Source organism: Aphidius gifuensis, linkage group LG1 (assembly GCF_014905175.1).
Source record: "Aphidius gifuensis isolate YNYX2018 linkage group LG1, ASM1490517v1, whole genome shotgun sequence".
NCBI classification, from domain to species: domain Eukaryota; kingdom Metazoa; phylum Arthropoda; class Insecta; order Hymenoptera; family Braconidae; genus Aphidius; species Aphidius gifuensis.
Window position 1 is genome coordinate 26526571 of NC_057788.1, and position 17897 is coordinate 26544467.

At 24.4% G+C, this 17897-nt stretch overlaps 1 protein-coding gene across 1 annotated transcript; it reads right to left on the reverse strand.

The window, feature by feature from the left end:
* Nucleotides 1-10112: 10112 nt before the first annotated feature.
* On the reverse strand, nucleotides 10113-16954 carry LOC122861113 (carbonic anhydrase-like). The gene is made up of 16 exons (XM_044165299.1): nucleotides 16912-16954; nucleotides 16638-16820; nucleotides 16289-16539; nucleotides 15979-16209; nucleotides 15761-15903; nucleotides 15111-15154; nucleotides 14809-15000; nucleotides 14602-14629; nucleotides 14418-14523; nucleotides 14108-14341; nucleotides 11984-12110; nucleotides 11719-11904; nucleotides 11500-11650; nucleotides 11318-11423; nucleotides 11005-11232; nucleotides 10113-10927 (listed from the first exon to the last, which is right to left on the reverse strand). The coding sequence occupies exons 1-16, from the start codon at nucleotides 16937-16939 to the stop codon at nucleotides 10817-10819; spliced, it is 2349 nt and encodes a 782-aa protein (XP_044021234.1). The 5' UTR covers nucleotides 16940-16954; the 3' UTR covers nucleotides 10113-10816.
* Between the last annotated feature and the right edge of the window lie 943 nt (nucleotides 16955-17897).

Below are 17897 nucleotides of genomic sequence, written 5' to 3' on the forward strand. Positions count from 1 at the left end.
TCACTGATCGAAACGATCAATGGTCGGGTTTCATTTTTTTCTTTTTTTTAACAAGTGATTATCGCTATTAATGTAATGTACATTTGTCACTGTTAAAAATGGCAATAGTGTATAGTGAATATCGTCGTTGAACGTGTCGCATATATGCAGTTTAACTGCTGCTGATTTTACCGTTTTATCCATAAGTCTATATGGAATATTTCTACTAATTCTTGGTCTGTAATCTTGTGTCATAATGTGCATGATAACGACCAGTCTTTATATTTCGTATATATAAATATAACATATTTTTACATCAATTATTTTTTATCATTTAATTTCCGTTCTAAATTTAACTTGATGGTTTTTACAATATAACAACAAAATATATATAAGTATATTGTAAAAAAAAAAATTAAAATAGAAAAGAAGACAAAAAAGAAAAAAAAAAAAAAAACATTATTTCAAAGTGCAGCAGTAAATATAGAGTCTATTGCAGACAGAATAACAATTTAAAATGACTCTGAACTATATTCAATGACTTCAACTTAAAAAAAAAAAGAATGAATTTTATATATATTGGATATTGTGATGCTTGTATAAGAAGTTGTTGAGATTGTGAGTAACCACGTTTCGTGGGAGCAATATAAATCCTCGGTCCGAGAGCAAATCGTTGGTTTTGTTGGCATATAACACTGACTGAAGTAATGGCTATCTTCAATGCCATCAAGGTAGACATATACATTGTAATATATGTGATCAATTCAATCATCAAATCAATTCATTTTTATGGCCTATTTACTATAGAGAAATTTAAATTTTAATTTATAAAAATATACTGCTTATAAAATATCTACTTATATACTTTTTTTTTTTTTTTTTATTATTTCATCATTTAATAATGTAATTTTGAATTTTAATTTATAAAATTAAAAATGAATTCTAATTTCTATTTCATTCCAATTTATAAACTTTATGATTTATACATTAATTTAAACATCAAGTTTTATTAATTTGATATTTAATTTTTAATTATTCAATTCACACATCAATGATAATTATTATTTACATAAAATACTGATTATCTTTGAAAAAAGCTGTACTTGCAATGATAACCTATGGGGATGTTTAAAGTGTGAATTAAAAAAAAAAAAATGGAAAAAAGACAATAAATAACTACGTTATTTTTGCAGTTGATGATTTATGATATAATTCATTGGACCACCTGGGTTGGTAAAATAGTAAAACCTTAGAATAATAAAAAAAACATTGACACAAGTCATAAAGATCCACTTGATAACTCTTTATTCTGTGAATTTTATTTTTATTCTAAATGTTGAATATATATATTATTATTTTATTTAGCTGATTTTTTTTTTTTTTATTACTTGATCAAGTACATTAAAAATTGAGAGGAAGTCAAAACAAAAAAAAATTAGATAACAGTACTAGGAGTTGAGTGTGATAATCATATAAATCTTGGGGTAAAAGCAAATTGTTTGGATTTTTAGATAGTATAAGAACAACGGGATAAATAAAAGGTTAAACTAACAGGAAATTATTTTGTGTCCTTTCTTTGGTAGTCCCAGTTATGCCATTGGACAAAGTCCAGAGGGTTGTTTGTTGTTAAATTGCCATTGGTATATAAATACGTGAAGTTAGTTTGTAAACAGACACGCATTTTTACGAGATGGTAACTCAACAGTATGAACGTATATGGCTTTCCCCTAGATGTAACAAGTATGAGTTGATAAAAAAAAAAAAAAAAAAAACGATGCTTGAAAGAATTTATATTTATCTCGAGATATTTTTTTATTTTTTTTTTTACTTACCAACAATTTATTCTTTTTATTTATTATTTTTATATTTTGTTGTTGAAAATTTTTTAAAAATATTTTATTCAGCCCTCAGGCATGGATATTTTGGCAGTTAAATATTTTTATAAAATTAAAAAATATTATAATTTTGCAATATACATGGATAATAATATTTGATGATAGTTATAAATTTATGGCTCAAGATGGAACATAGCTTCTGATGTTGTGAATATTATTTACAAAAATTAAAACTAATTGCCAAGGTTTTGTTTTAAAAATTTAATTAATGAAATTTTATACGTATGAGCTTGTATTACTTTACTTAAATAAATTTATTAAACTGTGAATATAGCTCAGTGTTTATTTCACTTTTTTGATCACTGAGAATTTAATTTTTTTTTTGAAATAATATCCAAAGGATAGTCGAGGTTGTAAATTTATTCTTCCCTCACATTTTTCACTCTACATTAATGAAGAAGTTTACATATATTCTATCTGAATTTACTTTATTTCTTTTTGTGTATTTTTTTTTTTTTTTTGGTCGATTATATTTTTTTAAAAAGACTGCGAGCTTGAAGATGATATCTATGCTCAAATTATATACTTGAAAAATGCAAAGTTATTTCGTCTTTTAAACAAAGACGTTACTAAATAAATTATATATAAAAATTATTGAATAAATATTTTTATTTATTTCAAATTCAATTCAAGATTATATCGAGATCAAAGCATATAATTTGTCATTTTGAAAAAAAAAAAAAAAATTTCATGATGTTTGCATTATTTTTAATGTATAATTTTTTTGTTTGTTTCAGCATGAAATCCTATGATATTTCAGAACAAGTCGTGATTCTCGATTTGTATGATTTTATAGAGGTTCAAGGTTTTGATCTTGCTTGAGGATCGAGTGAACCCAATTGGTGGACTCTTTGCAGGTGCCGTTAATTTGGTAACTCGATTCCACGCTTCGTTGAGCCACATAAGATTTTTATCAACGTTCTATTGCTATTTAATACAAAAAAAAAAAAAATAATTCTGCATCTTCATGTCTTGTGTATGCCCATCACCATCAACGGAAGGACAGGGTCAACAACGATGTCTAATCACCAATATTCATTCTCAAAAGTCAATTTAATTACATGTTAAATGTCAATTAATATTTTAATGCGGTAAGTTTTTTATTTTTTATTTGAATTTATATTTTTACGTGATGTCATGATAATTTACATTCAAATTACCTCGACAACTGAATAAATTGCTCGCTCAAATTTATAAAAAATTGAGGACAATGAATTGTTGAATATTTATTCATTTATTTTTAAACTATGTGGCTACTTCCGTTGAAGAAAAATTTTAACAATTTATTTGCTACTTGACAATGAAAATTTTCATGATCATTTCAAGCGAATCATTCAATTATATCAAAGAGCATTACTAATTTTAATTTTTTTTATTGGTCCGTTATAAAATGCAATATAATAGTCATGATTAAATAAAATTTTAGTAAATAAATTAGACTAAAAAACGCGACGTATCAAGAAAAATTATACAGTGCCAAAAAAATTAAATTCTATCGTTTAGGTTTTCGAAATTAGTATATCTTGGTAGCTCAATGAATTTATAAAAAAAAATAGGTGAAAATCAAAAATCGAAATCATACTCAAAATCATAGATAATTAGTAGTATAACAAGGAATAGTCGCACGAAAATAAAATTACATATTTATGGAAAAGTGTTGGATTCTCAGTGACACGAATCAATAACTTTCAAATGTTTTGCATCACTAGCTCTTAAAATTGTTTCTTTGCACTTAATGAATTTAATTATAAAAAATAAATTTCTCATGGGAATTTTTCGAAAGATTCCATCAAATTACCAAAGAAAAGTGAACTTAATATGTTTTTTTTTTAATTTTGTTTTCAAAAAAAAATTTCCAATAATTATCATAATAGTTTTTATTTTTTTTTCTCAGTAATAGTACAGTAAAAATAAGTGACAATTATTTGTGAAACAAAAAATAGCACGAATGTGAAAACAAAAAAAAATTTTAATGTTTCTTCATTAAAGTCAATGGAGTATGTAAAAAAGTGAGAAAGTCAAGAAATTTAAAAAAAAAAAAAAATGAAATACTATAAAATTAGTCATTCATCGATGCAAAATATTCTCAGCGTTTTACAATTTTTATAGCATTGTTTTTGTATTTTAAACAAGGCAAGTAAAGTAGTGCGTGGAATATTCGTGTATGTCGAAAATATAATATAAATGAAATGCGGTCATTTGAAAATTATTGTCATTACAGTCAGGTCAACATAAAAATGTTAGTCTTTATCCTACTTATGAATGATAAAATTATGATAAATTATTAACTAAAAAAGTAATGCTTTTAATAATTAATTTTGATAACAATAGCACAGCTCTAGTAATTTCTCTTTTCTTTAGAAATAAGATAAATCACATAAAAAAAGGGATAAATATATAAACAGAAAAATAAAATCATGATTATCCATATAAACAATCATGTTGTAAATAAAACTGAGTGAATTTAAACAAAAACAATTATTCAAGTCAAAATATAATATGTATATAGAGACAGTTTAACAAAAAAATTATGTAACCACAAGTGTACCAGTCATTGAAATATTTTATATGCGTTTGTGCAGTGTTCAAATAAGGTAGCAAGAATTTCTGACTCTATGTCAACGTCAACATTGCCACCATAATAAGAATTTAGCTTAAATTTCTATCTTGCTTTTTTTTTTTAAATATATTTATCTTATATACAAATAATAATTACGTTGTAATAACTTTCGCTGTCATTGATTTAATATGATTTGACATATTGGTAAATTTTTTTTACGTTCATAAAAATTATTTTTATGCTTTGAATTTTAAATAAAATTTAATTCAGCGTACGATGAGCAAACAATTTACCTTTGTGGTAATTTCATTACTGATTTACTCTCTTTTACACGAGACACGTCAAGTTTTATCTCATCTTGGTACTTTTCAAGCCCAGTCATTGCGTAATACAAACTCTCATAATTACGAATTTTTTATTTTTTTATATATTTATGTTTTTTAAATCATAAAAGCCAAGTTAAATTAACCGAGGTCCAATTTTTTGCATGACCATCTTTCATTCCTTTTAAAGACACATTTGTACGACAACGTATTTTTATTTCTTTACAAAAAAAAGCAACTGTTCGATATTTAAAAAAAAAAAATAATGTGTTTATTTTTTATCGTATATAATTATTTTTTTTTTTTTTGCAACTATGTTTTTGTATTTAATGTGTGAAATATTATTTAAAAATATATAAAATATATATTTTACTGTCATTTAAATAAGGACTTTACAAGTAATTATTAATTACTTGTTACATTGAGTGTGTCAGGGATTTTTGTTTTTCCTTTGCTGCAGTAAAATTGCATTATACTAAATTATCATTTTTTTTATTTTTTATTTATTTTATTATTACGAATAACTGACTAATTTAAACTTTGTCGCAATCGATCCCACGAAGTTATTTCAACAATAGTATAAGAGAAATTTTTTTTTGTATATGTTACCATACAATTACGGTATACACTCGATGGCAAAATACTTGAGAAAGATTGATATCAAATATATGGAAAATTCTGGCATGCGAATGCGAACATGTTTAGTGTAATATTTTGATTCTTCATGTACAAAAAAAAAAAAAAAAATTATTTTGATTACTCAAGTTGAAAGTATTTCATAAATCATCAACTGATAATTATTAAAAACAAATATTTTATTTTATTATTTATTTTGTAATGAAAAAAACAAAAATTTGCTTGAAATTTTTAACAGCTGTTTTATTTAATTGATCCAAAAAAAAAATATTATATATATATTTGAAAGATCAGTTCAATGAACAGTAAAATTGATGTTTAATAAAATATGGCAATAATAATAATAAATAATACATGATATTATATGTTTAAAAATAATTTGTAAATATAATGGAATATAATATGTTTAGATTTATTATATTATTTATCGTTTTTAAATATCAACCTGAAAGCAATACAGGAAACTCTCACTTTTTCTGTATGAGTTTATTTATATATTCTCATGGTAAAACAAGGGACGATGATATAAGACCTCGCCCGGATCTTTGAAGGATGAGGACGATGCCAGGATTTACGAAGCTTTCTCCAGCCAACCGGTGAATTGCAAATCGCCTTGCATTCTTCTTGTTTTATTTATTTATTTTTTTTTCATTTTTACTTCTTTAACATCTCGTTTTTATTTTTTTATCTTTTAAATTTTATATTTTTAATACTTATCATTATTTATTATTTATTTTATTAAAATAAATATATTTAAAAATTGCATTATATACACTTAAACATACCCAGGGCACGACAATGCACTTGGGTAGAAAATTTAAAAAAAAAAAACCTTGAAAATAAAAGCAACGAGTTGTGCGATTCAACTGTTTTAATTTTTTTAAAATTTAATTTCGTGTATTTATGAAATTTTTTTTAACAAGATAAATTGCACGTAAATCAATGACTTCAATTGCGAAGCGTACATAATTTTTATTCGTCACGTTCATCGAGAGGGTATGCACTGAGTATATTTATTCGCTTGAATGACTTTGGTACTCAATTGTGTTGTCTACATTTGCGTAGCTCATTCGGACAAGTTAAATATTTGATTATAGAAATTTTTTTTCTAATTTTATCTTGGTTATTTAATGACTACATAAATGACATATTGATTATTTCAAAAAAATATTTCTTTTTGATAACTCAAAATTCTGCTAATTTAATGGATAAGATGATTTTTCTTTCTTTTTTTTTTCTCTATTTTTTTATCAAAATTTTTACTTTATATTAATGTAATTTTTTTTTTTCAGCACTGCAGATAAATTCAGTTGAATGTTGACGGAGTTGGGGCCGTGAAGAATGTTCCCTTTTGCGAGTTCGTCGAACTGGTGAGCATGGACAACGTACTTTGGGATTCTTGGCTTGGGTACATTGGATACATTCAGTTCCGTGATGCAATAACTCCAATAACTTCGACCTGTTCTGCTGGCAATTTTTTTTTTTTTTCTTTCATCTTTGTTGTATTTTCATTTTGTTTCTTTACAAGGCAATGAAATTGGAGCTTTATCAAGATATAGCAGTTTGTGCAGGTAGAAATAATCCAAAGAAAACAATCAACAAATTTTTTTTTTTATTTAAAATACATATAAATATATTATTTTTTTTTTATTCTATCAAAGAGTAATATATTGAGATGAACTATCATCTTTATCAATTTTCAATTGATATTATTATTATGGTATTTTATTATTTGAAAATATTATTTGCTGCAATAATTCAATTATATATTTTTTATTATTGAATATTGAACTATAATATTATATATAAATATCACGTACATGCAACACCTCGTATAATTTTATACTAATAAATATACAGACAGTAGCAAAGGTATGACAAGAAAAATAATAAATAAAAATTATTGCAATAATTAAATTTAAAACCAGTATCATTGAGTTGTACAAGTCTCATTCTTAGTCTTAGAATCACTGTACTTGACTCATCGACATTATCAATTCAAACAAGTACTGCGACACAATCAGTATTTTAAAATCTCTTAACAAGAATATTCAGGCCAATTGAATTCATCTGATGATCCGATAATCCTTACAAATTCAGGGCTAACGAGAGCAAACGACTTGGTTTAAATAAATCAGCAACAATCTATTAATAATAATTCTAAATTCTTTAACCATCAATTGATATTCAATATAATTCTTCATTTCTATTTTTTTTTCTATTATGATTATTAGCATATTAAAATAAATTGTAATTTATATTTATTTTAGATTTTTTTTTAAAAATGTTTTTTATATTATAATCATATTATTTTTACTTTTAAACTCAACTGGGAATTTCCAAGTTCGTCATGGCATTTAATTCAAGTCAGAAGAGCCACGTTAGTCATGGCCATTTATCTGTTATATTGAAATTAATGAAATATTTGGTAATACATATGTCAGACAGTCGAGACTATTATATCAATCGAGGTACAATCATCAACAAGTAGTGGATATCATTATACGTAGGTGCGTACATGTTGAATTGCGTTGGAGCCAGTTTTTCGAATTGCTACTGTTTATTTTTTTTTGTTAACGTAGGTGGTTTTATGGGTCTTGTTTGAGCCATTGTCAGGTATTTTCTTCTGTACCTTGTAAATATATCGATTGTTCCGTGGACTCAATGATACCGTTAATCCTACGACTCTTCAATTGAACAAAAAAAATATATATATGTATCCAGTGAAACGTGTAACTTGGTTAAAAGTTTTCTAATGATGTATATATATTTATAAAAAAAATTTTTAATATAATTAAAAAGTAATTTTCTTATGAATATTATTTTTATTTTATAAAACTTGAAGAGTATTTAATTAAATTTTTTTTTAAATTTATTAATAATTATTTTATATATATACATTACTTTTAAAATTTATGACTTACGCCTTGTTTTGTTTCTTTGTTTTTTTTAGTATTCCAATGGATCATCATGCAGAGTTGGCTTCAAAGAATAAAAGAGTTAATCGAAATTAATCTCCCGTGTTGCAGCCTTGATAGAATCCACTTGCAAAGATAAATAATTCAAGAGGGTTTGGCACGTTTAATAAAACCATAGCCCCATAAAAATATTCAACAATCTGCCAATTGGAAAATCATAAAAATTGTAAGTTAAAAACATTCATCATTATCAACTTGTATATTTGTATTTATTTGATCTTTTTATCTCGATTAATCAAACTTACAAATACAAAATTATTTATTTAAAATAACAAACCATTAATTTTTAAATCATCATCAAAAAAAATATATATTATTCAAAGGTTCATAAATGAAATTATTGAAATTAAATATCCGCATGTTTGATTAAATTGAATTTTAGTTTTTTTCATTTATATAACATTAAAATGTAGTAAAATTTCTTGGTCCAGTTATCATCGTGCATTTTTACGACTCATCATTTACATCTACTCAAAATTCACAAATACTTTTTCAGTTAAAACATAATGTTAAATCTCACACCAATAGTATATAATTTCATTCATACATTTGAATTTTTACTTCCTTATGACTTCAATACAACCAAGTAAAAGACCACGCAATTTTATTTTATACATTTCTCAAGTTACGTTAAATTATTATATTTAACACCTACGTCAATCCGTTGAATATATCTTTCTGCAAATGATATATAATAAAAATAATAAATAAATAGAAACTAAACATTTTTTTCAAAATATCAATGCAAATTTATAAGTATATTTTTAGTATAAAATATTATTAGATATCCCGTTAATTTTATATGTAAAGTTTTTATTTTAAATTCATAAAAAATCTGTAGAAAAATAACTTGCATAATAATTTGCAAATATATAAAAATTATTATTTTTTATATAAATTTTAAATATTTACGAAAAATTAAAAACTAAAATGATTTTATTTATTTTAATTTTTATTTATTATTTACACACAATTTTATTTAATTAGTCAATATATTTTAATCAATTAGTTAAACTGGTGTTTTGATGAATCTTAATTATACTGTTTTAAATTAATTTAATTACTAGAAAGGGTCATGGCCTTTGAGTGATTCTCATCTGTAGATAATTAACCTTATAAATTTAACCTTGCTTAGATTTTGTTTTTATAAAATTATTCTAAACTAGCCTTTTACTAATCTACATACCATATTCAATAGATAGTATAATAGTATTATTATTTTTTTTATTTATTTTCAAATCTACTAATGAATTGAATTCTCATGTTAACCAAAGACACTCCTAAGTTGACTTTTCAGGATGCCGCGACCAAGACTATCTTGTCTTTTTGATTTTAAATAAAATACACAATGTTCATGAAGACATCTTTGTTTGTGTCAATTGAATAGTAAATCTTCTATTCAATAAATTTTTCAATACTTATTTTATTTTACAATACGATATTTCATTAATGCTATACGCCTCACGTTAGTTACCCGTCGTACATAGAGCTTTCACATATATTTTTTCAAGGCAGACCTTTTTCTTAAATAACCTCGTATTATCATTATATTAATTAATTTTTTTAACTTTTATATTTCATTACCTTCATTATCATTTAATTTTAAATTCATTCAATACAATTTATAACAAATAATTATTCCAATAACCGTGTATTTTATTGTTGGTATATTTTTTTCCATACTGTTTTCACTTTTAAAGTTGTATTGGTAAACCCGATTTTGCGTCCATTTATGAGATTAACCGTAACGAAATTCTTTAACAGTATGGTCGTTACTTTCGTTATCGTTTTTTTTTTATATATTTCAATTGAGTCAGCTGATTTAAAATTTACAGATTGAAATAAAATTAAGTATTTAATTGTATATAAGTGCATAATATATGAAAAAAAAAAAATTGTATGCCTTGATATTTAATTTGTTATGATGAGATGTGTTGATTTATTTTTTTATCATAAATTTTCATTCATGTCATTTGACATTGAGCCTCAAGTTTATTTTTATAAAAAATAAGAAAAACAAAAAAATTTATAAATACACAAACAATTTAATTTCATTAGTTTGGTAAAGTCACCTTGATGTTTTAATGAATAAATAGCCATGAATAACGCGTGATGAAAAAATAAAAAAAAAAATTGCGTAACAATTTTTATACGTAGATATGTTGATGTACTATAGAATATGCCAATTACCTAGATTGAAATCGAATTAAAAAAAAGAAGTGTACTCGAGGTTTTTTTTACAAGTACAATGATTCATTCAATGTGCTAGATGTTGAGCTTAACTTATAGAAAAACACAAAGACAATGCAACTAATTTATAGATGTTAATTACATCATTATATGAATTTTTTTTTTCTTTTATACTTGTACTCTTACATAACTAATAAGTAACATATTCATTTAACTAATAAGCAAACAGCCTTATATACTTTTCAGTGATTATTATCAAAAAAATAAAACAGTGTAAAGGGTTATTTTACGTCCATTCAATGGTTGAGTTGGTCGATTGTCATGATCATCATTATGAGACAATTTTAATGACCGTATTTTTCTTATCTGCCAAACAGAAAAAAAAAAAAACAAAAATCATCAACATTTAATTTTAAATATTCATAAAATATTTTGGACTTTACCTGATTTTCAGTTACGTCATATGGATCCAATGACAAAAGCCAGGTGACGACCTCGAGACATTGTGGCGTTGTCAGTGATCCATTGTACGATATCCAACTTGTTTTATCATTAACAACTTCAAAATCAGACAATAAAAAATTCTCAATTTGCCAAGAACTTCCTTCTTCCTCAACTTTTTCAGCAGCGTCTAATATATCTTGAACTGCAACTGACTTAACATTCGACACCTGCACAATAAAATTACTTTAGTGTGTTTCAGAATAAAATATCTGCTATACATAAATATTAAATGCACAATTTAAATCAACTTACATTGTAAAAAGAACCAACAACTACAATACCATCTGGATAACTTGATGCATTTCCAAGTGAACCATATTCACGTTTAAAATGTACCATGTGCAATTCCAAGGGTAATCTAAAATTTAGTAAATTTATTGTTGTAGATAATTTTTATTTAATTATTGTTATGTTTTTTTTTTTGTTCTATTTACCCATGTCCGTTGAATGTGTGTTCACTTCCTTCAGTATTATGAGCACCCCAATGAAAATGTAACTGAGAAAATACATATTCATTGTTATGAAATAATTCGGATGTTACAAATGGAACATCTTTACTATTACCCCATTGAACATCTAATTGAACTAAAAAATATTTTATTACGTAAGTAAAAAAAATTTTTTGATAATAATTTATTTGAATATTTATATACCTGAATGACCGTTATTTGTAATTGTCATGTTTTTTGGTTTATTACGGTAATTATTCCATTCTAATCGCAGGGGACCTCGTGTGATCACATCACTACCAAATGATATATCAATTGGTGATTGTCTGGAACCTGCACAGTCATTAGGAAACATCTCTTTCCACTCATCGGGATGTTTATAGTCCCAGCCTTTAAAAAAAAATTATAAATAATATTTCAAGGTATTTAAATTTTACAGTAATTTAATTTAATTTGATTTTTTTTTTACCTGAACCATATGTGACCTTAAGTTCATTTGTCATTAAAATTAAACCCAAGTAAAATGCCAAATTAATTTTCAATGATTTATACATGTTTAATTTAAAACTACTGGTTATTAGTTGAAAAATAATTTTCTTTTATAATTTCTTCGGTCAAATTTTGTGGTCAAGTTGGTAGCTCAGTGTCTACATATATCTGAAAAAAAAATCATTAGCTTTCATACTGTGTGACTCCATGTATTTGTATGCATGCATGTCTTTGACCAGTGTAACTATTCGATAATTATAATTGCACAAGATTCAAGGTTACAGTTAGAAAAATGTAATTATTTTAAAATAAATTATTATCATTGAGTGACAAGAAAAAGTAGTACTATGTATTTTTTTTTTTACATTTCTAATTTGAAAGTATTAAGAACAAAGAAAGTCTCACGCTTGTTACTTGTAATAATTTAGAAATATATATGCCACTTTTGATTGAATAATAAAATATAAATACACATGTTAAGCTTGACGATATCTTGATAATATAATTAAGTAATTTGATAAATATAGCAGTATGTACGTGGTAACATTTACCAAAATTAATTTCAATCACCTGGGCTAATAGAAATCATCCAAATATATATTGCTAAATTAATTCGCGTAAATACATTTAAATTAAATGAAAATAAGTAAAAAAATAGTTGAATTTGCATTGGCATACATTTAAAATAAAAATTATATAAATGTATTTAATATATATATGAGAAAAAGTAATAATTATTTGAAATTTAAATTAATTATAAATGTTACTTACATTAATTTATAAATATTGATAAAAGAAAATAATTATATTTCTTTTTAAATGTTGTGTTAAGTAAAACCGGTGGACTGATCTCTACTATCTCGTGGTTGAAATGACAAACTGAAGTGAATTGAAATTTTTAAATAAATGCATTCGTTCATTCAAGGACAATAATGACGAATTATTTGACAAAGAATTTAGTAAATTGTCTGTAAAAATTAACAGAGTAATGATCTGCTAATAGATTTATACTTGGTTTGACCGTATGTTGTAAAGTGAAAACGATATTACTGTGCTGTTGATCCAACGAAATACTGAGGACAAGTAAAGAATAGTCGAGACTCTCTTATATATATTTACTGTTTTCAGTCGTTAACCCTTTAATTAAGCGTGACCTGTGGCTGCGTGTTCGTTGGTTCGTCTTGTTTGAGTCATCAAAAGTTACGCGCTTCAATCGCCGGCTTCTAAAAGAACTAATAAAAAAGCAAAAAAAAAAAAAATCATTATATACATAATAATCATAAAGAGAAACCTATGTTTCCATTAAAAAAAAAAAAAAAAGAACATTAAAATAAATCTGTTGGTAAAAAAATTTAAATTTTATTCAAAAATTTTTTATTGAGTAATAATTACTTTAGATAAAAATTAGTATATTTAATTTAATTTTTTTTGTTTTTATTTTTATTTGCCAACAAAATTTTTTATATCTGTGGACTTTTTTTTTATTTTTTTAAATTTATTTAATTTTAAAGATTTTAAATTTTTAAGGCCTTGTTTAGTGAAGCTGACTGACGTACATCCAGGGCCGTCTATTGGTTACCAATTTGAAAGTACAACAAGATCAGATGCGTTTACTATATAGCATCCTGTGTCACCGGACATGTATGTAGATATCACATTTTTATATTGTTTGTTTATACAATATTAACATATAAATTTAAATATGACGAAACAATTTTAAATAAAAAAAATAAGTAAATAATAATTTATTTTTTAACATTTTATTTTTCGTTGCAATTTTACAATTTATTATTTTTTTTTATATTGTTGAAAACATTTTTTAATACAGTTGATTAGATATCTAATATTTATGTTTTTTTTATTTTTATTTTTATACTTGTCATATTTTGATTTGAATTTTTTTCAATAATTTTGAAGAATTTTTGTGCATTATTGCTTTTTTTGAAGATACCAATTAATGGTCCGTCCATTGAGTGGCTGTGTTGGACGGTAGTTGTGACTATCAGCATGGTTTAAATTGACATGTCTAATAATTGACATCTGTTAATTTCGAGAAAAAAAAAATTATTAATATTGAATTATGCAGTGCTCAATAATAACCCACCTGTCTTTTTGATAATGAATTTTCATTCAATGATACCATCCATGTCACAGCTTCATTGCAGCTTGGTGTTGTTAATGATCCTTCATATGTTACCCAATCACCAGTACTTTTAACAACTTCCAAGTTTGACAAAGGAAATGGTTTTGTTATTTTTTCTATCGTGTTTACCTTCGTGAGCTTTTTAGCAACGTCAATAATATTTGCTAGACCAATTGAATGAGAATTTTCCTTTACCTAGAATATATTTAAATAAAAAAAAAGATTTATTATTCATTATTATTATAAATATATTATATAAAAAACATTTTACTTGGTAAAAAGATGCAACAACAATTAATCCATCTTTATGATTTATAGCTTCGTTCAATGAACCATAATTTTTATTCCAATGAACCATGTGCATTTCCAATGAATATCTTTATTTAAAAAAAAAAATATTTTAAATTATTTTTATTGAATTGTAAATTCATATACATATAAATAATTTTTATTACCTTTTTTTATTGACTGTATGTTCACTTCCTACTTGGTCATTTCGACCCCAGTGAAAATGTAATTGTTGAAAAACATATTTATTTCCTTTATATTTTAAAAATGGAGTATCGAAATTTTTCCATTTTGGATCAAATTGAACTGAAATTTATGTTAAATTAAATTATTTTATCATTTTAAATTTATGAATTATTTATATATTTATTAACTTGTATGTCCATTGTTTTGAGCAATTATTTCGATCGGTAGTTTTTCGTAATTTTCCCAAGTTATTTCAAGGGGGCTTCTTGTTGTCTTTATCAGTCGACTTGGTGACGATATGTCAATAGGTGATTGTTTTAAACCATTGCAGTTTTCTGTATATTCCACCTCCCAATTTCTGGTATTACCATAATTCCATTCTGAAAAATCAAATAGAAAAAAATTAATTATACTTTCTAAACTATTATTCTAATTAGGATAGCTTTTTTTTTTTTTTAAATATAAAAAAAGATAGTGCATAATTACTTACCGTGACTTTGGGGAATGGGTGATCCATTAGAAATTGTTAAAATACTCAAAAAAATAATAAATTTCATTTTACTTTTTAATTTATAAAATTTTTTGAAGATTATAACACAAAAATTATGCCAACAACTTTTCGTTCAAGTTCGTGAAACATATGTGAATACCTCTTTATTTTTTCTACTTTTTTAAACAACTTAAAATTCATTTTTTTTACAAATATTACCTGATAATATGTTTAAAATAAATATAAAATAAAAAAATTTATAATGGATAATCAAATAAATTTTTTATATTTTTTTTTTTACCAATGAAAAACACGCAAGTATACTTACTTTAATTACGGAAATACAAATGATGATAATATGCACGCAATAAACTTTAATTTAACTGTTGTAAAAAAACAACAATAATCTTTCAATATACAAGTATGCTAAACTCAAAGTAATTCTTCAATACTATTTAGCAAAAAGTATGACAAAAAAATTTATCCTCTTAATTAAAAATAAATAATCGCATTAAAATTTTTTTTTTTATATAATTTATTTTAATAATTTTTGAATCAATACAATAAATGTAAAGATATTTTAATTTAAAATTATAAAATTTACTTAAATTTGTATATTTAAAAATTAAATTAAAAAAAGTACTTATTACCATACAATCGACGAATAAATATCAGAAGCAAATGCATGCCCAAAATCACGATATACACGTATTTTTCGGTCATTCAATGGTTGTGTTGAACGATAATTGTACTTAGATCCATGATTTAATTTTATTGACCTGAACTTGGCAATCTGTCATACAAAAAATATAAAAATCATGATTAGGCTTTTTATAATTTAATGATAAAAATTTATATTTATGTATACCTGTTTTTTAGATATTGAAAAAGGAGTCAATAAAATAATCCATGTAACAACCTCATTACATTTTGGTGTTGTCAAAGATCCAGAATAAGAAATAAAATCATCGTAATTATCAGCAACTTTAAAATCCGACAGTGGAAATGGTTCAATTTTTGTCGTTCCATTGACATTTTGAACCGATGAAATAGCATCTAATATATTTTCTAAAACTTGAGATTTTCTATTTAATAATACCTAAATATCAAATTACAATTACAATCATACCAATAAGTTAAACTTTTATTTATCAATAATAATTGATTGCCAGTCTTACAGTATAAAAAGAAGCAATAACCACCAATCCATCTGAATAATTAACTGCATTTTCGATTGAGCCATAATCTCTTTTCCAATGTACCATATGAATTTCTAATTCACATCGTTTTCCATTAATTGTATGTTCACTACCTTCATTATCTTTTTGACCCCAATGAAAATGTAACTGTTCAAAAATATAATCATTCAAGCCAAGAGGTCCTGATGTTACATATGCATCATAATAATACCACTTTGCCTGTAGTTGAACTAAAAAGAAATAAATTTAATCATTTGTTTAAATATATTAAAATTTTTTCGAGAATTAATAATTATTTATTTAAATAAAAATCAATTATTGTTTATACTTGTATGACCATTATTGGTGAGTCTCATTTCAGCTGGAGTGAAATCATAATTTTTCCACTCTAGTCCAGTTGTATATGCTAGTTTTGTATTGTTTAAAATTATGTTGATTGGTGATTGTTTAGAGCCAGCACAACTCTGGGGAAATTCTTTTTTCCATTCATCGACATTCGTATAATCCCAACCTATGTGTAATTAGTTTTTAATATTTTACTTGTTAATTATTACTTTACATTAAAAGAACATGTATTTTTTTTATATAATATTATCATTCACCATGTATAAATTTAATTCCACTTATCATTAGAAAATATAAGATAACAACAACTTGACATTTCATTTTTTTTTTTTTTTTTTTTTTTCAGATGTAAGATTATATTCACCTCAACCAAAGAGTTCGTAACAAACTATTCATTGGCAATAAGTTGTTTGTCAAATCTGTTGGAATAATTTCATGCTTCAATCAATACAACATTCGTAATTGAATTTACAACGGAAATATAATTTTTTATACTTCAATAATAAAATTTGATAACAATTATCGAATGTCTAAGGTCAGTTATAATTATTAAAAAGTGATTAATATTTTTACTATTATTATTTTTCTTAGTATTTGAATTATAAATTGACAATGAGTTTCAAGTTTATTTTTTATGAAATATTGTTTTATTTTTATTTTTCATAATTAAATTGTTAATAAAAGTAAAAAAAAAAATTGTGTTTTTTAAACTAACAGATTATTTATTTTCATAAGGGATGTTGTTGAATTGCTGGATGTTTTATATGTTGAAAAAAAAAAAAAAAAGTTAAGAACCCGCATGTATAAAAAATAATTTCTACATAAATAATATACACCATTGTTTTGTTTCATGGTTTTTCAACGCCTATAAAATTTGACGGTCAGATAATGAATGTGAGATTGAGGATATTACACCCACAATACAATGTTTATAATGCACTGATGTTCAAGTGTCGTCGATTAAGTGTCTAGGAAGTCGTTACATCATCAAGTCGTAGGTCATATATTTCATACTGCAAGAGCAAGTGAGAAAAATAAATAAGAGTGAGAAATGCAACTAAAAAGAACCAATGCTTCACAATGGTTATTAACCTCCACATCATATAAGAACAAGACACAGAATAAAAATAAAATAAATAAAAACTAAATAAATAAATAAATAAAAAAATAAAAACAACCAAGAGCGGCGAGTGTTATTAATAAGTGGGTAGACGTATACACCACCTTAATGATTGTCCCTTTG